General features: G+C 40.0%; 1 protein-coding gene across 1 annotated transcript; it reads left to right on the top strand.

The window, feature by feature from the left end:
• Positions 1–11,144: 11,144 nt before the first annotated feature.
• On the top strand, positions 11,145–12,086 carry LOC142537492 (putative histone H2A.1). The gene is made up of 2 exons (XM_075643002.1): positions 11,145–11,406; positions 11,666–12,086. Exons 1-2 carry the CDS (start codon positions 11,218–11,220, stop codon positions 11,876–11,878), a joined length of 402 nt encoding a protein of 133 aa, XP_075499117.1. The 5' UTR covers positions 11,145–11,217; the 3' UTR covers positions 11,879–12,086.
• Positions 12,087–12,855: the final 769 nt, after the last annotated feature.

Here is a 12,855-nt window from a genome sequence, read left to right as displayed (position 1 = left end):
AGAAAACTTACGTCCAGTTGAAGCTCTCGTCAATATAAACACGGTACTGAAGTCGGATTGAAATTCTACCGGACGGATCTTGTGTAATCACAATTCTAAGAAGTGCAAATGCGTAAGGATTTCCACGACAGTTTCTCTGAAGCTTTCTACGTTTTTCCTTGCTGATTCTGAAGGAATGAATCAAAGTTTTATATATATCTTGCATGAGAATGTACGGGTGGCTTCATCTTCTTGCTGCACGTCTCGCGCATATGCGCGACCTTCATCGGCGCATATGCGCGAGGCCTACTGGTCTCGGCATTTTTTCCCTCCACACTCGCGCATATGCGGGTCCTCTCCCGGCGCATATGCGCGAGGTTCTCTGCCATACTCGCGCATATGCGCGAGGTTCTCTGCCTGCCTCGTGCATATGCATCCTGCTGGGTCGCGCATATACGCGAGGCTCAGTCCTCGCACATAATTCAAATCTTCTCCGGTCTTCCCTGGTCTTTTCCGGTCCGATCCTTTCCGTTTATAATCACCTCAATTATCAATAAATCATTTCAGATTACAATAACAAAATTCTTGGGCATTACACTTATTATTTCAGTTATTTATTCTATCATTCAGTCAATTTATTTCCGCAACTGTTATGAGTTAAACTGATTGTTATTGACTGACAAGATTCCTAATTTCAGTTTGTCACAAAATTGACACTTCATTCGAAAATATTCTAAAATCGTGAGTGTTTATTCAACCCCCCCTTCTAAACACGTCTCAACCAATCTGTGGGGACCCCGGGCTCTAACTCGATTCTTTTTGGGATTAGTTGGATCTTTGCTAGAAAATGTGGGTCAAATTTTTGCTTTTAACATTAATTCAAATGTATATAAACATGCACAAGGTCTTCATTTATTTTATTTCTACAAACATAATATACATGTCTTGTCCAGTACATATTCAACAAACCAGTATTCAAATACAGTACATGAAAAAAGTACAACTACTAGTACATCTGCTATGCCTGTGATCACCACGCTATATCCATTCTCATCTCTGCTGCGACCCAGATCCTGCCCTACCTGTTGTTATGCACACATACAGACACAACAACAGCCGGAAACTCCGGTGAGAATAAATCCCAGTATAAAACATGTGTACATGCATGTCATGCAGTTTCATACAAATCATAACACATAATCAGTAATTATGACACATTAGTGAATACAGATAAAACAATCTGACTCTTACTCTTTAACTTGACTCGTATCTAAGTCTAGGGATCCCGGTGTGAATAAGATGTAACAGGTCTCCCACCTACTCTCCCAATCGTGGTGGCGTTACATCTTATTCCTAAACTTCGGTCTGGTATGTATCGAAATCTACAATCGGAGTGAATCTGATCCGAAGCATCGATATCATCGAACGTCTAGAAAATTGGCGTATCTACCAATGACACTCCTATCTCAGTACATATATGTAAATCAATATAAAGTACAAATAGAACAAGTATGTGATTTTGTTGGGAAACTCAAATTGAATCTCATTTGAGTTGTGTCTTCCCCAAACAAACATGAATTATACCTTCTTGTCGTTCGTAGAAGTCGAAGTCTCGTATTCTTGATATCGAATCTGTCAAACCAAATCTGAAATGACATATATACAATGCACCATATCAACTTCTAACTCAAAAGGATACACATACGGAGCAATATTCAATCTCGGTACATTTCGACGGCATAACGGCGTAGTTTCTCGATACCGGTCAACTCAAACTTCAATAATCAATAACCATAACTCATAATCATCATCATAAACACATGATAGTACTCAAAATCTACATAACTTAACACTAAACATGCTGGAAACAGTAACAATAGCATACAATGTCCGTTCTTCGATCCGGTTGCGAATATACGTTGCTTAAAATCTCAAGAACATATTATGGAGCTCAATTCATCATTCTCCCAACACATATTTATCAAAACATGTTGAAAGTGAACAATACTTACATCCTCTTGTAGCCCTTGATGTAAGGAGCACAAATCTATGTTTGGATTGAAGTTTGGATTGCTAGATGTTGCACAAGCTCAATTATAGAATGGAAGGTACCATGCCTTTGCTCTGAAATCTCTCTCTCGGTTTTCTTGCTGCAATCTGGAGGAATGAAAGAGACAACATATATATTGCATGGCAAAGAACACATGGCTCATTCTTTAGATTACACGTCTCGCGCATATGCGCGACATCACCCGCGCATATGCGCGAGACCTACTGGTCTCGGCAATGTCAATCTTAACTCCTCGCGCATATGTGCTCTTCATCTCGCGCATATGCGCCAAAGATTCTGGACGTGTCGCGCATATGCGCGTTTCTACTCGCGCATGTGCGCCAATGTTTCTGGAAATGTCGCGCATATGTGCCGGACTGGTGGCGCATATGCGCCGAGCTCATCTCACACCAAAAATTGCATCTACTTTTCCGTCTCTTCCGGTCCGATACAATGCGTCTACAATCCCCTTAATTATCAACAAAACAAGTCTGATTATGATAATCCAATTCTCGAGCCTTACATTTCTCCCCCTCTAAGAAATGATTTCGTCCTCGAAATCGACTTCAATCAATCGAAGTATAGGCAAGATGCAATATAATCAAAACTGAATAAATACTCACGTCATAGAAATAGCTCGGGATATCTCTGTCTAATATCTGCTTCTGTCTCCCAAGTCGCTTCCTCGATGCCATGGCGACTCCACTGGACTTTCACAAGTGGAATAGTCTTTGTCCTGAGCTGCTTCTCTTTCCGATCAAGAATCTGTATCGGTTGCTCAATATAACTCAAAGTCTGATCAAGCTCGGCTTCGTTAGGCTGAATGATATGAGAAATATCTGGCATATATCTACGCAACATCGATACATGAAAAACGTCATGTATCCCAGATAAAGAAGGAGGAAGAGCCAGTCGATATGCTCGATCGCCAATCTTCTCAAGAATCTCGTAAGGACCGATGTATCTAGGAGACAACTTTCCACACTTGCCAAATCTGACAATGCCTTTGAAAGGAGAAATCTTCAAAAACATTGTCTCCTTGTTCAAATACTAACGGTCTACGTCTGATATTGGCATACTTGGCTTGTCTATCCTGTGTCGTCTTCATTCTATTCTGGATTATCCTTACCTTCTCAGTCATTTCACGAATCATATCAGGCCCAAGTTCTGGTACCTCAGATATATCATCCCAGTACAACGGAGATCTGCACTTCTTTCCATACAAGGCTTCAAACGGAGCCATCCCAATGCTCGTCTGATAGCTGTTGTTGTACGAGAATTCACAAAGTGGCAGTGAATCTTGCCAACTAGTGCCGAAATCTAGCACTACAGCTCTCAACATGTTCTCTAAAGTCTGGATAGTTCGCTCTGACTGTCCATCTGTCTGGGGATGATAGGCAGTACTCAGGTGCAATGTCGTACCTAAAGCCTGCTGCAAACTGTGCCAAAAGTGTGTAGTGAATCGTGGATCACGATCTGATACGATAGACTTCGGCACACCATGCAATCTGACTACTTCTCTGACATACAACTCGGCCATCTGATCGTGTCGATATGTCATTCTGTATGGAATAAAACAAGCTGATTTGGTTAATCTGTCAATAATGACCCAAATCGCATCACAACCCCGGGATGATCGAGGTAACTTCGTCACGAAATCCATGAAAATGTGATCCCATTTCCACTCAGGAATAGATAAACTCTGAAGTAAACCTCCGGGCTTCTTTCTCTCGGCCTTTACCTGTTGGCAATTCAAGCACTTAGACACAAATTCTGCAATATCTGACTTCATCTGTTTCCACCAGAATTGTGTCTTCAAATCATTGTACATTTTCCTGCCACCAGGATGAATACTAAAACGACTACAGTGCGCTTCTGACATAATCTGTTGTTTCAATTCTGGAACATCTGGCACTACAATACGGTTATTCACATACAGAACAAAATCATGTACCTGATACTCAGACTGATGTCCTGATCTGACCATATCAATCGATTTCTGCACATTCTGATCAGTTCTTTGAGCTTCATTAATCCTCATAATCAAATCTGGCTCAACTTGAATCGTAGCAAGTCTCAATGGTCTACTATCTGTGTCAAATACTAAACCAGACAAACAACAATCTTCAACTAAATTCAAAACACCTATCATCGATAAGGATAGAGCACATACCTTTCGACTCAAGGCATCCGCTGCTGCATTTGACTTCCCTGGATAGTATTTGATCTTGCAATCAAAATCTTTCAACAACGAGCCATCTACGCTGTCTCATGTTCAATTCTGACTGAGAAAACAAATATTTTAGGCTCTTGTGATAAGAGTAGATCTCAAATTTCTCGCCATAAAGATAATGACGCCAAATCTTCAATGCAAAAACAATAGCAGCCAATTCAAGATCATTAATTGGGTATCGAATCTCGTGTGGCTTCAGTTGTCTTGAGGCATACGCAATCACATGACCTCGCTGCATAAGAACACATCTAGCCCTCTGTGAGATGCATCACAATATACAACAAAATCGCCAGTACCTGAAGGAATTATCAAGACAGGTGCACTGGTCAGCGTCTTCTTCAACTCTAGAAAGCTAGACTCACACTCCTTAGACCATACAAACGGAGCATTCTTCTGTGTCAACTGGGTAATCGGCTTTGCAATGCTGGAGAAATCTTTGATGAATCGTCGATAGTACCCTGCCAGACCCATGAAACTGCGTATCTCAGGCACAGAAGTCGGTCTCGGCCAACTGATCACAGCTTCAACTTTACTCGGATCCACAGAAATAACGTCTCCAGATATGATATGACCCAAGAAGACATCCTGTCTCAGCCAAAACTCACACTTTGACAGTTTAGCAATTAATCTTTCATTTCTCAACGTTTGCAACACAATTCTCAAATGATTGGCATGTTCATTCAGATTCTTAGAATAAATCAAGATATCATCAATAAAAACAATCACAAACTCATCCAAATACCTCTGAAAGACACGGTTCATCAATCCCATAAACACCGCTGGAGCATTCGTTAAACCGAAAGGCATGACAACAAACTCATAATGTCCATACCTGGTTCGGAATGCTGTATTCGGTATGTCAACATCTCTAACTCTCAATTGGTGATATCCCGATTGCAAATCAATCTTGGAATAGGCAGATGATCCCTGCAACTGATCAAATAAGTCATCAATACGCGGCAATGGATATTTATTCTTCACCGTTGCTTTATTCAGTTGCCGGTAATCGATGCATAATCTCATGGAACCATCTTTCTTGCGCACGAATAGCACTGGAGCATTCCAAGGAGATACACTGGTCTGATATATCCCTTGGCTAGAAGATCTTCTAACTGTGCTTTCAATTCTTTCAACTCTATCGGCGCCATCCTATACGGAGCTCGAGATATAGGAACGGTACCTGGAATAAGATCAATACTGAAATCTACTTCTCGGGCTGGGGGTAACCCTGGGATATCATCTGGAAATACATCTGCAAACTCCCGTACTAATCTGCCAATGCCGGGCTCGATTTCTGTAGGTCTATAGAATAAATAAGGAACCCCTCTGCTCCTTTCTGCAGCAATCTACTCATAGTCAGAGCAGACACTAAGGGAATCCGAGATCTGGAACCTTTACCGTAGAATTTCCATTCTTCTGTCATTTCAGGTCTGAATCTGACAATCTTATGAAAACAGTCTACGGTGGCTCTGTACTTGGTTAACATGTCAATCCCGACAATACAATCAAAATCAGATAAGCCAAGTACAACACAGTCTAAATCAATCTCATGTCCCTCAAACTGTAGTATACACTGTCTAACTGAAGTCACAGATATCAAACCACTTCCCAATGGAGAAAAAATAGACACTACAGTAGACAATGACTCGACAGGAAATGCATGTGTCAATGCAAAACGTTCTGATATGAATGTATGTGATGCACCTGTGTCTATCAACACATATGCAGGATAACCGCAAAGAAAACAGTTACCTGCAATCACATCGTCTGGCGCATCTTGGGCTTGCTCCTCCGTTAATGCAAACACCTGAGCCTGTTGTCTGGGAGGTTGGCTCACTGTCTGGCCACCTCTGGCTCTAGGCTGGGACTGCGTATGAGTGGGCTGGAAGGAATGGACAGACGAAGCTTTCCTCTCAGGCTGAGTCACTGATGCAGATGACCCTGCACCTTGGAATTTCTGTGCACCTCTCTGTGGACAGACTTTGGCAAAATGTCCCTGTTGCCTACATATGTTGCATCTGCCCATCACTCCCTGACACTGCTCTGTTGCATGTCGGCCTCCGCAAGAACTACAATACACAGCTGAAAAATCCGTACTCTGTCCAGGACCTCTCTGTCGTGACCCGCTGGAGCTCGAGGAACTACTCCCTGCTCTCTTGAAGTGCTTGCCTTTAGCTTTCAACGAATCTTTCTTGCCACTACTACTGCTTCCACTATCAAATCGAGGAGGAGGTGGTGGAAACTGTGCGGCGGGCTGTGGCGGTCTCTGACTCTGAGCACTATAGGAAGCTCCTCGCTGCCTGATCAAGCCAGCTTCTACTCTTTTTGCTCTGTTCAGTGCATCAGAAAAGGTATTGGGTCGTCCCGTGTTCACCAAAGTAAAAATATCAGGGTTTAAACCATTGATGAATTGATCGGCGGCCGCTTCATCATTTCCTGCCACGTGTGGCGCAAATCGAAGCAAAGAATAAAACTTGGCAACATACTCTTCTATGTTCCACTGCCCTTGTCTCAAGTTGGCAAATTCGGCTCCTTTGTCTTTTCGATAGGAGACTGGAAAGAAACGTTGATAAAATTCATCCTTGAATACCTTCCAAGTAATATCGACACCTCTATGCTCCAAGGCTCGTTTCGTTGTAAGCCACCAACTCTTTGCCACTTCCTGCAACTGATGCCCAATCAACTTCACTCTCTGTTCATCTGTATAGGCAAGAGATTCAAACAACATCTCTATATCGTCTAGCCAGCTCTCACAATCCACTGCAGTCTCCGTGCCCTTCAAGGTAGGTGGATGGAATGACTGAAATCTCTTTAATAACGTCTCCATAGGTGTAGCTGTCACATCCATCTGAGTACCTGACGTACTACCCTGTTCTGGCACTTGACCTGCAGCTGGTTGTGGTATTCTTCTAGGCGGTATATCTGATTATCAAAAAATTAGTACACAATATATACAATCTGTCTCAGCCCTCCTCTGATCATATACCTCTGATCCTGAATCGGTTCTGATTCTGTCTTTACAAGCACATGCTGTAAATCAATTCAGATAACAATACAACATGTAATAGGGAAAGCAATAAATCATGCTAGCACATCAAAAGCAAGGAAGAAGACTCGATCTACCCCGCTCATTCTATTCTATCTCTGTCTACAGAACTTACTGCTCTGATACCACCTATTGTGGGGACCCGGGCTCTAACTCGATTCTTTTTGGGGGATTAGTTGGATCTTTGCTAGAAAATGTGGGTCAAATTTTTGCTTTTAACATTAATTCAAATGTATATAAACATGCACAAGGTCTTCATTTATTTTATTTCTACAAACATAATATACATGTCTTGTCCAGTACATATTCAACAAACCAGTATTCAAATACAGTACATGACAAAAGTACAACTACTAGTACATCTGCTATGCCCGTGATCACCACGCTATATCCATTCTCATCTCTGCTGCGACCCAGATCCTGCCCTACCTGTTGTTATGCACACATACAGACACAACAACAGTCGGAAACTCCGGTGAGAATAAATCCCAGTATAAAACATGTGTACATGCATGTCATGCAGTTTCATACAAATCATAACACATAATCAGTAGTTATGACACATTAGTGAATACAGATAAAACAATCTGACTCTTACTCTTTAACTTGACTCGTATCTAAGTCTAGGGATCCCGGTGTGAATAAGATGTAATAGGTCTCCCACCTACTCTCCCAATCGTGGTGGCGTTACATCTTATTCCTAAACTTCGGTCTGGTCTGTATCGAAATCTACAATCGGAGTGAATCTGATCCGAAGCATCGATATCACCGAACGTTTAGAAAATTGGCGTATCTACCAATGACACTCCTATCTCAGTACATATATGTAAATCAATATAAAGTACAAATAGAACAAGTATGTGATTTTGTTGGGAAACTCAAATTGAATCTCATTTGAGTTGTGTCTTCCCCAAACAAACATGAATTATACCTTCTTGTCGTTCGTAGAAGTCGAAGTCTCGTATTCTTGATATCGAATCTGTCAAACCAAATCTGAAATGACATGTATACAATGCACCATATCAACTCTAACTCAAAAGGATACACAAACGGAGCAATATTCAATCTCGGTACATTTCGACGGCATAACGGCGTAGTTTCTCGATACCGGTCAACTCAAACTTCAATAATCAGTAACCATAACTCATAATCCTCATCATAAACACATGATAGTACTCAAAATCTGCATAACTTAACACTAAACATGTTGGAAACAGTAACAATAGCATACAATGTCCGTTCTTCGATCCGGTTGCGAATATACGTTGCTTAAAATCTCAAGAACATATTATGGAGCTCAATTCATCATTCTCCCAACACATATATATCAAAACATGTTGAAAGTGAACAATACTTACATCCTCTTGTAGACCTTGATGTAAGGAGCACAAATCTATGTTTGGATTGAAGTTTGGATTGCTAGATGTTGCACAAGCTCAATTATAGAATGGAAGGTACCATGCCTTTGCTCTGAAATCTCTCTCTCGGTTTTCTTGCTGCAGTCTGGAGGAATGAAAGAGACAACATATATATTGCATGGCCAAGAACACATGGCTCATTCTTTAGATTACACGTCTCGCGCATATGCTTAAGATTGACATTGCCGAGACCAGTAGGTCTCGCGCATATGCGCGACATCACCCGCGCATATGCGCGAGACCTACTGGTCTCGGCAATGTCAATCTTAACTCCTCGCGCATATGCGCGCTTCATCTCGCGCATATGCGCCAAAGATTCTGGACGTGTCACGCATATGCGCGTATCTACTCGCGCATGTGCACCAATGTTTCTGGAAATGTCGCGCATATGCGCCGGACTGGTGGCGCATATGCGCCGAGCTCATCTCACACCAAAAATTGCATCTACTTTTCTGTCTCTTCCGGTCCGATACAATCTACAATCCCCTTAATTATCAACAAAACAAGTCTGATTATGATAATCCGATTCTCGGGCCTTACACAATCAACCGATCCTAACACTTAGCCATGCTAGGACTCCTCCTAACTCTGGCCCACGTCCAGCCCAGGCCCCAACCCAAGCCCTGGCCAAGCCGTGATTCCCCATGCACAAACCGAGCCACTTCCTTAAAGCCATGCATGTGAGTTGTCCTAGAAAAACCCTTGGTCCCTCTATTCTTGCCATGCCTCGTTCCAGCCCTCTTTTCCCTTTAAATTAATCATGTTTTTAACCCTATTTCAACTTGCATTGGCAGCATACTCGTTGAAAATCATACTACGTTCATATATACGTAAGACGTTCAAAAATTTTGAAAATATTTGACAAAACATTTAAACCATCGAACATAAATATTTTTCATGCAAAAACAATTGAAACATGCATATTATGATTTGAATGATTCGTAAAATATTTTAGAAAATGTGCATTTGCGTTTAATAAGCTCAAATATTCAATCGTTGGCGATGGTGCGAAATTGGACGACCGGACGAGAAAGAATCCTAGCTTTTCCTCCTTCTCTTATTTTCGAAAATTAGTGTGTGCAAGTGTGTGTTTTTCGGCTGATATGGTGCTCTCAAAAGCCTAGGTAACATATTTATAGATATAATTTTACATGCTAATGGGCTTTGGTTTTGGACCTCCAAGTATAGGAGCAACTGAGCCTACTTAATTTAATTAAATTGGATCCAATAACTCTTAATTAACTAAAACATAAAATTTTATAAAATTTAGTTTTCAAAAATAATAATTTTGATCTTTTAAAAACTCATTGTTTGCCAAAAACCAGCCTCATGGGAAAAATCGAGCTCGACAAGTAAAATAATTCGAACTCTACCATTTTTAGAAAAATTAAATCATTTTTAATCATATTATGAAGTCTTGCAAACATTTAATGAAAAATAAATTTTTTTGTCTTGGTCGTCTACGATCTTTTTTTCCCTGCTTATTATCGAATATTCGGGTAAAATCCTTCAATTTCATGAAATCATGTTATATAATCATTTAATCATACAATCATACCTTTAATTGTTTAATAAACATCAAGTAAACATTTAAAATCAATTAAATAAACAGTTAAGTAATTCATGTAATTTTTCATGCATGCGGTTTACGTAGGTTGATTTTTCGGACGTTACAGGAGGCGTCGAAGACTGAGTAGGCGGAACTAGATGTGCGCATGCTATCCCGAGGACCATACTTCTCTGCATTATACGTTTATAAGTTAGGAGTAAAACATGGCTATTTTTATACATTTTTATCTTTTATATGTTGATGACCTGACAGGACTTTGCATGTTATCAATTTAAATTTTAAACTGCAATATTTTTATCCAGTGGTTGAGTACTTTTTAAAATATGTGATTGTCGGCAGTTATTGCATGTATGAGTGCATTTAAATGTATTTTTCGAAATTAAGTTACAACTTTTTTTTTCTAATAATATTTTAATGCCAAAAATTTATGTGACAAGATCTCACGGGTCGTATTTTGTGAGTCAGATCTATTATTTGTATCATCTATGAAAAAATTATTTTTTATACTAAAAATATTATTTTTTATTATAAATATATCTAAGAATGACCGATCTCACATATAAATATTCGCGAAATCATCTAGCAAAAAATCTACTCAATTTTAATAATAGACGTCACACATTTCTCACTCCTTCCATTCATGCTAACACGAAAAACAAGAAACAAAAATTTATATTTTAATTTTTATGGAGAGCACACAAACAAAAGAAGGTTAGTAGGCGATCATATATTTTCAATCTTGCCGTCCATTCATCCTCTAATCAACGGCTGAAATCTAAGATCCGCGTGCAGAAATTCATTGTCCCCACCACTATATAATCCCTCAATTGCCAATGCCTATCCTCGCTCAAGGTGGTTCTCCGGTTTGCTTAGAACCAATTTTTCCTTTTTACTTAAATATTTTGGAATTGGAATTTAGAAATGGTTGGTCGGGGTAAGACACTCGGATCCGGGTCTGCGAAGAAATCCCAGTCGAGAAGCAGCAAAGCGGGGCTCCAGTTTCCAGTCGGTCGTATCGCCCGTTTCCTCAAGGCCGGAAAGTACGCCGAACGTGTCGGAGCTGGGGCTCCGGTGTACCTCGCCGCGGTCCTTGAATACCTCGCTGCGGAGGTAAACTCGGAAGACAGGCTTTCTCACTGATGGCCTATGTATATAGATATAGTTATTTTATGGCTAGATCTCGATTTTGAATTTCGAATGCATTATAGTTTTTTTTACCTACTTTTTGAGTAAAATTTCAAATGTTTTGATATTAATTTGTTCTCGAATGTCTGTTTTTTTTTATTAAATTACCACCATTTTTGTATGGTAAGTACTCTCAGTTCCGATATTGAAATTAACGGATACTGACCTATACGTCGAATATCAGGTGCTGGAATTGGCTGGAAACGCCGCAAGGGATAACAAGAAGACAAGAATTGTGCCGAGGCACATTCAGCTGGCTGTGAGGAATGATGAAGAGCTGAGCAAACTCCTTGGGGATGTGACTATTGCCAATGGTGGAGTGATGCCCAACATTCACAACCTTTTGCTTCCGAAGAAGACTGGTGGATCATCGAAGCCCTCTGCTGATGAAGATTAGATAGATTTTTTTTTTCCAACATAAAAAGTCTTTTGAGACCACAACCTGGTTTTTTAGAATGATGATAAGTTTAGTTTTTGGTAACGCTAGAAGGTGTTTTCGTTTTAATTGTGATTTTGTATTTTTTAGTTGTAGTTTTTTGTTAGGGTTTCTGTTGGTTTTGTACACATAAGCTAACGTACTACTCTATTTTCATCTGACTACAGAACTCTTGTCCGTTTTATTCGACTTTTTGTGTTGGGTTTATATCGTTTTCTGTGTTAAAATGTGATTTTGCTGTTCGGTGGTTGTATGGGGAATGAATATTATCTTGATCTTGAATTTATGGTGAAGTAAATTCTGTGGGTTTGTTTCTCAAGTTTGTTGTGCGATAATTCGAGTTGTCAATGGGTTCGGAATCATTTAGTTAATTGTTGTGTGATTATTGACATTGATGGTTTGACCCCATCTTGGATTCTTAGTTTCTACTTCCAGTTCATTCATAGAATAAGAGCATTAAGCAAAGATAGAGACCTATGAAAACATCAATTTTTTTTTTAGAAATGAATAAGAAAAAATTTATATTACAACACTTCTAAATATTTCATATTCGTATTGTTTTTTTTTTGGTTAAATTTATTTATATACAACAAAAGAACAGTATAAATAAAACCTAATGGGAGGAAGATTGTGCCAAGACCTCCACAAAAGGTTATAAAATGACAACATCAAAACATAAATAACGACATACTACAACAGGGCAACTCGAAATACAACAGAACAAAAAGCCAACAAATTAGAGGTTGCCCCAGAATACATCAAGCAAAATAAGACAAAAGGCTCGGCAAAGAGAACTCTGCAGTGAACGCCCGCCACCTAACACTGATAAGGAAGTGGAACATCCGCACCAAAATATAAAAACACAGCGAGGGGCAAGGAGAACCCTACAGTAATCACCCATCAGATTCAACCGGAATCAGGTGGTCGCCCATAAAGTA

The sequence above is a fragment of the Primulina tabacum genome, chromosome 2 (genome assembly GCF_025594145.1).
Source record: "Primulina tabacum isolate GXHZ01 chromosome 2, ASM2559414v2, whole genome shotgun sequence".
Lineage (NCBI taxonomy): Eukaryota > Viridiplantae > Streptophyta > Magnoliopsida > Lamiales > Gesneriaceae > Primulina > Primulina tabacum.
Note: the sequence above shows the minus strand (reverse complement) of the source record. Positions and strands in the feature narration are given on the sequence as shown.

Coding starts and splice junctions, on each gene's coding strand:
- LOC142537492 (XM_075643002.1), top strand. CDS start 11,218: ATGGTTGGTCGGGGTAAGACACTCGGATCCGGGTCTGCGAAGAAATCC. Junction 11,407..11,665: donor TTGAATACCTCGCTGCGGAG/GTAAACTCGGAA, acceptor GTCGAATATCAG/GTGCTGGAATTGGCTGGAAA.